We start from the raw sequence: 11,695 nt of genomic DNA on the forward strand, positions 1-11,695 counted from the left end.
GACACTGCGCTTCAAGTCTTGCGTTTATAATAAAAATTGTTAGGCGTCTTGGACAATGAGCCTCGCGCTGATTAGATAAGAAGGTGACAAAAGTGTGTACCATGCAAGCGTGGACTCAAAAAGCCAATGGCAAAATTTAAATGCAGTATCTGGTGTTGGACCAGAGAGGCAGTCGATGTATAATTTCCATACTTGACACTAAACTGTGAAGATTTACACCTGGATCAGCAAAGAACATTATTAGATACACATATGCACTGGTTTACATCTAAAATAGTGCTTTAGTTATACTATAAACAAACACACTTTAGCTTAGTATATTGAATTCCTAAGTTAAAGAGGCCATATGGAGCTTTGCTCAACTGTTCTCCAGTCACAGTAGCTGAGGAATGAATACTTCCTTCAGTAACTGACACACAAACAGCACATGCCACACCTCCACTGCAAAAGTCATGACAGAAATTCATAGATCAGTCAAATCTCCCTCACTGATCAGTAACAGGATGTTCGTTTACTTGAGCCGGCGTACAGACCCACATACACAAACACTGACTGACCTTTCCCCTCACACACTAGGACAACGTGGGTTTATGATTTGCTCAAGCTTGGAACAGGAACGACAGAGTGGAAAACTATCTTTTTTGAGACCTATCTATGTTGCATTAGCTGCGTCTGTTTTTAAATCTACTACCTACTACGAGTACAGTGAAGAATCTTTAAAGGAATACTTCACCGATTTGCATTTAGCTTTGTATTACTAGAATAGGGGGAGTATTTTTGAAATATTGTGCTTAGCAACCTCAGTTTCCCCTGAGTTGAGAACATTTTTTTTATTATTTTTTGTTATGTGCCCACCAGTGACTCTTTTAGACCCACTCGTAGGGGGCGGGACCTCATTCCCAGAATGTAAACAGTGTCCTCCATCTTTGCTAACAGTTACGCTAACAGGACCAAGTGTCACTGGTGGGCGAGTAGCAAAAAACACAGAATGAAGATATTTCTCAACTCAGGGGAAACTGAGGTTGAGAAGCATAATTTTTCAAAAAAACACTCCCCCTATTATAGTAATACAAAGCTAAATGCTAAATTGGTGAACTATTCCTTTAACTGGTACAAATATAAGCTGTGACCTGGACACATGAACATACAGTAGTTCATAGTTTCATGTGCAAACAATTTCCTATATGACAATGTTTATTGAGTACTTACACACCACCCTCTGTACAAAGAGAGTGTTGGAACTGTCATTTTTACGACACCCTGACACCATTAAAAAGACAAGCCCAGACAGCACTGACTGCGCTGTAAAGGCCCATTTTGCCAAGATCCAGCATGAGACAGAAGCTCTGAAAGCCAATAATGGGAACACAAAATTAGATTTTAGCTACTTCACAAAAGTCTAAATAAAGTCTACACATTTTACTATTGTATCTCACCTTTAAGTACACTTTCTTGAGTGAACTCCAACAAAGTACTTCAAACGCCAAAGTCACACCATAAAACAAATCTCCGTTTGTTATATTCTTTGGATTGCATAAATTCAAATGGATTCAAATAAATTCAAACAGCTGGAATAAGCGAAGTGTTTGGAAACTTTTAATCGGAAGTGCATTGCGAAATTCAGTAGGAATTTTAAGCAATATTTTATGATGTAAGCACGAGTAAGTGCCAACCCACGCTTTCACCGAGTCTGACCTATTTACAGAAAAAAAATAGCTGCACTAATGAAAAACCAGTGCAGCACTAATCTCTATCGAAGAACAGGAAACATGATATCTGACATTTGTCTTTATTTCCAGTGACTTGCTTTTCTTTCCTCTTACAGTCAGTGTTTTCCTAACAGTTATTTACAACAAGGAATTTAATTAAGTGTGAGAGAACATACATTCCATACTTTTATTATTTTTTTTATATCATTTTGAATCTCACAGTAGTTCATCATCATGAAACTGATACTGACTTACAGGAACCAGGTGATGACACACCGACAGATTCAAGTCCCAACTTTTTTTTTTTTTTCTTTCTTCCGTTTCCTTGTAAGTATGAATTTACTGTAAAGGCTTTGTCATGACAGGACAAGATTGGCACCCAGTGAACAGCAGGCAGCTGTTCTAGAGAACTACAGTGAAGATTACAAGAATAAGTAACACTTACAGCAATTCATATTGCATGAGAACTTATGATATAGATCATATAGACACAATATGCATCAACAGTCACAACTCTAGAATCTCAGTCAAAACTCTTTTTGGTCTAGAGGCACCTTTTTAAAAAATTAAGACAAATCCAGAAAATGGATGACAAGGTCACATTTGACTACAACGTCAGAACAGATTTTTCAAACTTTCCCTTTGATTTCAACAAAACAGTTTTGCAATTAGCCATAGGTCATTTTATTGCATGCACGTGTACGTAAAATGTGAAGGTTCCACACAATATGTGTACTTGATCTCACATTTCATTCCAGTAATGGCAATTTCTCACCAGTAGTGTGTGCCATACTGCAACATTTGATATTGATCCGGTACCAAGTAAACGCAAGGCCAGAATCAACAATACCAAATACTGATACTAAATACTGATACCAATTCCCCAGGTATCTAATGGTGCTTTTCCATTATACAGTTCTAGCACGGCATGGCACCAGTACCTGGTGATTTTTTCCTAGTGAGCTGAGCCAATACTAAAATGTGACGTCAACAGACTGACGGCCCCTGGGAGAGTCATGAGCGCGGCGTCCAACACAAGAATCAAAGCCGCCACTTTTAAAAAGCGTCACGAGCGTTACAGCGAGCATACATGGCTGCAAGTACAGTGTGTTGTATCATGTGTTTGTGTCATTAAGTGCCAGTTTTTTTTTTTAGAAAATTACTGTAATTTTCTAAATTATCAGAAAAATTTTAAGTGGAGAAGAATGACTGTTTTTGTTTTTTCCGAAATGAGCTTTCATTGCACTTTTACACCAGCTTTACTTGTGTTTTCTTTAAGTAAAATTCCTTTACCAACGTTGGCATCAGTACTACCAATATTTGGACTGATCCGCTCATCCCTTGTGATCGCCAGAGGAACTTCTCGTATAACCTCAAGGAAGCATCCACGGTTATTGTCTTCTTTGTTGTCTCTTTTGAACAACAACAACAACAAAAGAGAGTGTCACCAACTAAACAGGAGAGGGTTGTGTTACAGGAAGAATGTGCGGTCAGTCACAGGTGTGTCGGGTGACGACACTTATGTCACACGGACCATCATGAGCCTCTGCTGGCATGCACACATATAAGGTCTGACCCAGGCCTTAATCATTGGGCTAAAGACAGTAGAAGTTTCTCAGGTTAGCCTAGGTGCTAATAATGTCTCAAGAGGGCAGAAGAGGAATGAAAATCATCAGAATATTCCTCCCTGCGCCTTCAGGTTCAGAATGTTTGCGGCCAGTTTCTCCGCATCCATCAGATGTGGGAACATCTCCATCACCGTGTCCACCTGATGCGGGTTGAAAATGGCTTGCAGTTTCTTGCGGAGCTCCATCCTTTCTGGGTCGAAAGCAGCAGCAGAAGACGGCTGCTGTTGGCCCCAGGAGTGGTACTCATGGCCTCTGTAGGAGCAAGAGCAGGAGTTGTGGGAGTGTGAAGGTGGGAGATGACATGATGTCCTGGATTGGGGAATCCCCTGGAAGGGATCTGACCAGTAATTTTGCTGAGGATGGAGGGCTCCACTATAGTGGAGATGGCTGGGGAGACTGTGTTGTTGTGGCACGCTTGGTGGGAACATGTGAGGATAGTTGGGTTGACAGTTAGAGTCCAGGCTTCTGTGTCGTTGTTGGTGAGCTGTTGAGGGAGCTGCATGGGAACAGCCTCTACACGAGTGGCTGCTGTCATTTTTCCCTAAATGCACAGGTTGCTGCTGGGACGTGGGCCTGAGGGAGTTGCCAAGGCAGTGTGAGTGATTAGAGTACTGGCTCTCAAAAGAGCCAAAGCCAGAATCCAGGTACTCATGAGAGATGTTGCCATAGCGATGATTGGGCACTGATGACAGACCTAATGATATGAGATTTGAACCGTTTCTTGGGTCCTCCCAGTACATTTGATTTTCACTAATGCGACTAATGCAAGAACTTTGCCCATCACCACTGAGATCTGCTTTCGAGTCTCGGGGATGGGAACTTGCATTAGGACCAGGCCCAGTATCAATCTGAACCTGTCTGGGTGATGATCTGGCATTCTTGTCTTCTTTTGATGTAGACATCTGCGCTTTCTCTCTCAGTTCATCAGCCAAAGAGAGGTAGGACTGGTTTACTCGCTCCGGATGGTAAAACTTGCATTTGATGCCATATGTGCACTTTTTGTCTGAATAAAAACACAAAAAATATCAATTCATTAAGGAGCCACAATCTGCTGTCATACATCTCTCAAAGAGTGGAACAGTGCATGTGCTGTAGCAGAATACTTTGAAGCTAGAGGAAATCACTTCCTGATTTATATGCAAACAGCATCTCACCATATGGACAGAGCTGTCGCTTCTGCTCTGTAAGCAGAGGCTTTTTCCTGAGGAAGTTGTCAAGACTGGGGCCGTGGCGACCCAGCGGGTCATCAGGGGGCATGAACCTGGACAAAAAAAAAAAACCCTGATTGTTAATAAGATAGGTGAGGCCCTAATTATGTTTCCGTCATGCTATAAAATGCCCTCTGGAGCCACATTAACACCTGAAAGGAAAATGTGAAACCTCACAGGCTCAGGCGGAGAAACAGACTAATTACTTACTTGTCATTCACAAAGGAGTACATGAGGAGCCTCTCCTCTATGCATTTCTTCCACTCGGGTCTTTCTCCTTGGAGGTCCCGATAGGTGTCGTTAGATACAATCACTCCGTCCGACTCGTATGCCAGCTTGACAATGAAGCGGTCATCGTAGCAAACCACCCTCTTACCCCCGACTCGACGCGAGGGAGTGAAGACCACAATTTTACGCTTTTCCAGCTCCATGAGAATGTGTTGATCTGAAAGTGCAAGCAATCAATGTCACAGTCAGAATGAACTTTTGGACCTTTTCAGTGGGGTTGTATGAGGTATTGATGTGTTATCAACAGTGACCTCGCAGGAGTGCCACCGTTACCATAGACCCATGTGGAAAATTTGCTCTCACAAATATGTCACCAAGGACAGAAGGGAAGAAATATATGTGCCAATAAACAATAAAATCTAAAACTGCTTAAGTGTTTGCCAGTTTGTGTCACTCCCACCTTTTTAAAAAAAAATAAAAAATAAAAAAATAAGCCACTTACTTGTTGCACTAAAGTCCATAAAGAAAATCAGTGATATTACTTCATGAAACACAGGAGTTGTTGAGCCACTGCTGCCCACATTATTAAATTCAAATATGTTATCCTGTGACTTTAGTGTTTGGAATCCTGAGGTCAGATTTACTGAAGTGACACAAACATATCAAACAATTCAGCATTAGACCAGCAGCTAACCCTAACCCTAACCCAGCAAGTGGAAAACAAATATTTTCTCTGTGGACCTTGATGTGGGAGAATTACGTCATTTTCCAAGATAAAGCGACAAACCTATTCTTAGACTTAAGCAGGCGTAGATTTTATCATTTTATGTGGCTAAAACCACCTTTTCCTTTCATCACTTTGGCAGTTGGCTGATAACGCATCAAACATCCACACTTCAAAAAAACCTGTAAACTCTGTGTAATCGCAAGCTTTTAACTGCATACATCTGTTGTGTAACATGACGTACATTTATCATTATCCTCAGCCACACGGTCAAGCAACAAAGCTAGAAATAAAAAGGTCAACCATACAAACGACAGAACACAGCGACATCAGAGAAGGCATTACATCTCCTGTCTTAACCTCATGTGTACAAAATAACATATTACTCTACCTGTGTACTGAGGGGAAACAATAAATCTGTCATTTGTGAAGTGAAATCAATCAAAATTACAATGAACCACTCAAAAACACTTGTTTGTGTTTTCAGGGTGCCCTCAGTCCCTGACTGTAGATGATTGCCAACACTTAACTCCACCCTTTACTTCACACTAAAGAAGGTGTGGAAGTAAAAACACTGCTGTACTTCCTGGTGGGGCTTTCCCAGGAATGACTTTTTTTTTTTTTAACTTCCTTGTTCACTAACTTGAAAATAGATCCCTTGGCTTACTCCACCCAAGCTGCAGTTACTAAACCCTGAGAGCCACAAGGTGATGATGCATCAGTTTCAAAAGCACACCCGAACTCTTCCTGTTGAAGTTGTTGTTGGGAGTTAATCGTGACCGCTATGAAAACACGACCTGCCAAAGGCGGCTCCTCTGCTGTTTGACATGTTGTAATGCAAAGAAATGCGGATTTTAATCTAGATGTTTCAGATACACGCGTTAACTCCAGTGTGACTCTCAGCTGTGAGAAATGTAGCACCCAGTATGTATGCCACAAACACAGCACGTGAATTATCACACCATCTCACTGCATGGACACAGATACTGTTACAGAAAACCAGTTTAATGTGTTCCCACACTTCCTGCTCTCAAAGGTTCACGTTGAAATGTAATTTGTAGCCAGTTGGTTTTAAGCAGCTGTGTCATAATCTTATTTTATTGTGTCGCACCGTGTCTTTGGCACTGGTTGAATGTCTGACTTTACTGTACTTTTCTTTTTTTTTTAAAGCTTTCAGCTTCTCCTTCTCTAGGGGTCACCACAGCGAACGATACGCATATTTGATTTAGCAGACCTCCCATCAAACCACTGCATGTGCCCCCAGGGGTTGGGGTCAATTTAGAGTGTCTAATTAACAATGAACAATGAGGATTGGGTGACTTTCTCAGGGGTAACACAGCCCCTGGCCTGGCAGGGACTCAAACCAGCAACCCTCCAGTTACAAGCCAAGATATTCTGACATTATTGTACATACCTCCAGCTACTGTTAGATGAGATTTCAGGGGTAGATGTATTCAGAGAATCTATATCAATGAACGATTCCAAACTCAAATAAGATAGTTATAGTATTTGTAAGGATGCATCAGGTACAGATGCAGGGTCAGTGTGCTGCAATACATTCACCCAAACAGTTTGCCACATTATTCTCAACACAGCTTCCAATGCTGCTGCTGCGCATATGCTCATCACTACACATATTATTATTTTTGAATCAACCTTTTAATGAGAGTTTCCTTAGCTTTTCCTTTTATTTGCTGTTTTCAGAGCCTGACGGTTAAAGACAGGAACAGACTGAACCGTCAACCGACAACCAACAAATTCTCCAAAAGGCATGAAGCATCCTGGCCTCCACTGGACATGTCTTTGCAGGAGAATTGACTCTGTTGCCAACAGGGCGTAGTTATGCATTTCATGCTTGCAAAACATAACAACTGCAAATCTTTTTGTCCTCATGGCTGTCAGACTTTTTAAATTCACTATAGATTCTTTGAAATATTGTTTTTATACTTTTTTTTAATCAGCAAGTAGCACCCTTATTCTGTATTCTGTTTACTTGGCTCTCGATTGGAATTGAAATGAAGTGAATTAGGAACAGGTTGAGAAAATACAATGCCGCACAAGGTCATGGTTCCTAGACTTAAGTCAAAAATGAATAAAAGAAGAGGTTGTGAGCTCATTTGTTTGTGGTTTGTACCACTGAGATGTTTTTGTGTGTGGTTTCACCATCTGCTTATGAGAACCATCTCTGTTTTGCTGCATATTCTTTAATCATCACCTGTGATGGGGGCGTCAGGTCTGGGCTGCTCTTTGCGCCAAGACGGAACAAACACAGTAATGGTACTATGACCTCGGTCCAGGAAGTAATTCACTGCCAGCTGGATTCCTCGGCAGGAGAACACTTCCTTGTTGCCATGACTGTAAAAAAAGATAAGAGGCAAGGGAACATGAGTAGGAATAATTTCACTGTAAACACAATGACAGGGAGCCGTTAAGAAATCAGACAGTGTACCTTTAACTGTTCTTCCCTCCAGCTATGACTCTCTGTCAACATCCTATATTACACTGAGTGGTGGAGATTTTTAGGTGTGTCTAGAATTTGCATATTGTAGCAGTGGCCTTTGCAAAAACATGCACAGGCAAGGTGGTGGAAAAAAAACAACCCAAGCACCTCCAGAGCAGTGGAGGATTTGAATTTTTTTTTAAGGGTGAGAGTTCACAATGGCGATAAGTGAGTTTGATATACTGTATGTTTCTTTATAATTATGCACAGTTAAGTTGAGCTATGGTTGAAGCTCAACTAGGCTGTTATAAAAGACAATTATTGAATTAAATGTGTCCAGTAGCAATATGCCTTCTTTCAACTTGATAGCTTATAGCAAGTCAAGCGCCATTCTGAGTCTTCCCACATCCATGCACTGAAAAATATTCATTTATGAAACCTAATAGAGCAAAAATCGCTCTTCTCATTGGTCCCAAAAAGTGTAGCAGCCTGATGATAGCTATGTTTTTGTTGCTGTAGTCTTGTTCTTCTGTGTATACGTGCAGTAGTATGTAGTACTTTGACTGGGTGGAGACAAACACTAGCTTTGGAGGTTGATGAAACAGCAAAGTTCAAACATGACCAATATGACCTATAACAATATTGATATATTACTGATAATGAAATGGCAGCGCGTGACTTTTAAATACAAACAAATGTGCGCTCCATTCAAACACTGTTGAATGAGTTCACATGATGCTGATTAAGCTTCACTGTCTGTCTGTCTGTCTGTGTTTCTCAGTATAGCAGTGTTTTGATCTTGTGTCAATTGGGGACATTGCAACACTGCACACAGGAAGTTATGAGTTGTATGTCAAAACAACCCTGCCCCGGTAAATTGAAGGTGAATGAAAACAAAAAGCACAAAGGGACATTTTCAGAAGTGAATTCTATTGCTAAGAAAAAACCAGTTGTTCAGCAGTTTGAAGGGATAAATGCCTCATGTGCCCACCCACCCCTGCACTGCTGCTGTATACGCACAAACACTCCCTCAGTCAGGTCTGATTGTATTGCTTGACAGAGCCTGCACCAAAATAATGTTACAAAATGTCTATTCATGAAGACTAGACCGAGACAGAATAATCAACAATAAAAAAAAAACACCAAAAGTTACATACTGCAGATTTAAGATCTCACAAAAATAAGACTTTCCATCATCTTTACCTCATGGCAACATTGCTGCCGTCAATAACCACAGGCCTCAATTCTGCTTCCATGTTCTTTTGGTGACCTGGTTGCAGTGTGAATCTGGATCCAAGGACCCAACTGGGAGGCAAGAGAGCATCCTTTGGTCCTGTTCTCCTGTCGTCACCATCAGAGCTGGGCACAGTGCTGGTCCTGCTCCTCACCAGCTCTCCGAGCACTGAGTTGGTGTCTGTGCTGAGCCCCAGCTTCCTCAGAGCAGACCTGACCTCCTCTGAAGAATAACCCAGTTTCCTGAAGGAGTCCACTCTGAGCTGGAGCTCCTCACTGTCTGGTTCCAGCAGGCCTGAAGGTGAGGTCCGGCTGGGAAGTACCTGGTCCATGATGGAGCATCGGGGCTTCTTCTCAGGTGCATAGAAGACGTGTTAAATCCTGTTCAGGGTGATAGTCACAGATTAACTGTAGCAGGATGACATGTAATTAAAAAAAACATATTCAATTGACACAATTAAATATTAAACATCTGTTTTTCTACTTCTCAAATATGTGTGTATAAGATATTGGGGGATTTACTGGCAGAGTTTGAACATAATACCCATAAAAATTGCTTGGTTTTCATTACAATTAGCCTTCATCTGTACATATGGCAAGGGCCTTGCTTTAAATAATTTTTACAAAGTAAAATGTAAAACATCTGTGTCTATGGGAACTTTAACAGCAGATGACAAAATGCTTGTTAATGTCATCCTTTCTGGTATACCAAGGCCACCGTAGTGCCCTGACGCGCTTGGGAAAGACACGAGTGAGAAGAGGAGTTCTCCATTTGTTCTAAACTGCCGTCTCATCGTTAGATCACAATTTTTAACATCCCATTTCCCCTTTCTGTTCCTCTTAATGTAGCATAAAAAACATCCTATTCAAATGTTTGTTTGAAACAGTCTTTAACACACATTATCCCCGAAGCCTGACAGGTTTAATATCTTTGAATACTCTGATATCTCTATTATACTTTAAAATATCCTGAAGAACACACGTTTGTCATAACTTTCCCACTAAATGCTTTGTTAAAAAAAGAGCTCAAGGAGTGGATTGTTCGTTTTCAATGAGCTTAAAAAAGTGCCAAAGAATTCCAGATTTACACTGGCCACTTTCTTAGTTAGGAGTGGTACTTGCAGATCTATCTGCTTCAAGGTTCACCTTGTTCTGTGTTCAGAGATCGTCTTCTTAATAGTGTGGTTGTAACAAGTGGTTACTTGAGCTACTGTTGCCTACAAGGTATTTTCACCCAGAGAACGGCTACTCACTGGAGATTTTCTCAGTTTTTTGGACCATTCTCTGCATGTAACACTAGAGATTGTTCTGTGTGAAACTTCTGAGTCTATGTCTAAGTCTATGACAACCAATGATAAATCACCATTTTCTTCCTCACCCTGCTCTTCTTAACCACGTCTACATTACAAAATACTCTGAGTGACCGGGTGATTAGATTATTGATGAACAGGCGTACCTAATAAAGTGGCTGGGTTAGTCTATAGGCAAACAATAATCACCCAAGCAATAGAAAAAGTTAATTCCTTGTTTCAACTGTGCTCATTTTTAGAACTTCCCTACATTATTATTGCTTTGACATTTTCCATAACACTCCTTGTTATCTGTATAGAGGAACTACAATTAAAGTCACATGACATGATAAATGACATGTAAACATTAAGTTTTGTAATTTACAGCGACATAAGTGATGTTAACAGTCATATTTAACCAAAATTAAACCAAAATAAGTCATCTTTATAAGACAGTATGAGGTAGAAGATGTACAATTTACTTACTGCTTTAAACTAATGTTAGCTTAAAACAGAGTTTAACACAAAACTGTACGGAACTGTGTGTGTGTGTCTAAGTAGGAGAAGTTTCCAACGGGACATTTCCTCCTCAGTTAGCCGGTAGGTTTACGTGTAAAGGTTATAAACGACATTTCCCTCTCACTTTATCTCCTTCTCGTTAACAAATGACACCGCAGAGGCGAAGCGACAGTAAACTTACCTGCTGTGTTTGTTCTTGTCTCCGTGCGTCAGCGGCATAAGTCACAAGTTCTATGTTTCTCTTATGAACGAGTCCAAGTACAGTAGCGTTCACAGTGTTTCCTCTTCTCAGCCCCGCCCTCTTTCAAAAAAAAGAAAAGAAAAAGAGAGAAAAAAAAAGTTTTTCCCAAACGGAGACACAGGAGCCATAAACACATTTGCATATGTCAGATAAGGTGCGTGTTACGTTTTCCTTTGGCTGTCACTCACAGTGTTTTCTTAACATCTACTTCCGTGTGTTTGGTATTCGGTTATTGTTGTTGTCGAAACAATACACAAACTTTTGGCAAGGAAAATTAATGACACAAAGGTAGGTATGTTGGGTTAAAATCAACTTTCAATGCCCTTAAGAAACCTTTCAACGAATTTGAATACAAGGAATATGCAAGAAACTATATTTATTGTACGTCTTTAAAAACAGTTTAAATAATATATTAATTAAATACTTGCTGTACAATGTTGAAAGAGTACACGTTGGCTAATTAGAATACAAATACT

General features: G+C 40.5%; 1 protein-coding gene across 1 annotated transcript; it reads right to left on the reverse strand.

Annotated features, from left to right (window-relative positions):
* Positions 1–2,667: 2,667 nt before the first annotated feature.
* LOC131471815 (ribonuclease ZC3H12A) lies at positions 2,668–11,299 on the reverse strand. The gene is made up of 6 exons (XM_058648583.1): positions 11,160–11,299; positions 9,141–9,551; positions 7,713–7,852; positions 4,756–4,990; positions 4,492–4,598; positions 2,668–4,340 (listed from the first exon to the last, which is right to left on the reverse strand). Exons 2-6 carry the CDS (start codon positions 9,500–9,502, stop codon positions 3,382–3,384), a joined length of 1,803 nt encoding a protein of 600 aa, XP_058504566.1. The 5' UTR covers positions 9,503–9,551; positions 11,160–11,299; the 3' UTR covers positions 2,668–3,381.
* Positions 11,300–11,695: the final 396 nt, after the last annotated feature.

Source organism: Solea solea, chromosome 13 (assembly GCF_958295425.1).
Source record: "Solea solea chromosome 13, fSolSol10.1, whole genome shotgun sequence".
Taxonomy (NCBI): domain Eukaryota; kingdom Metazoa; phylum Chordata; class Actinopteri; order Pleuronectiformes; family Soleidae; genus Solea; species Solea solea.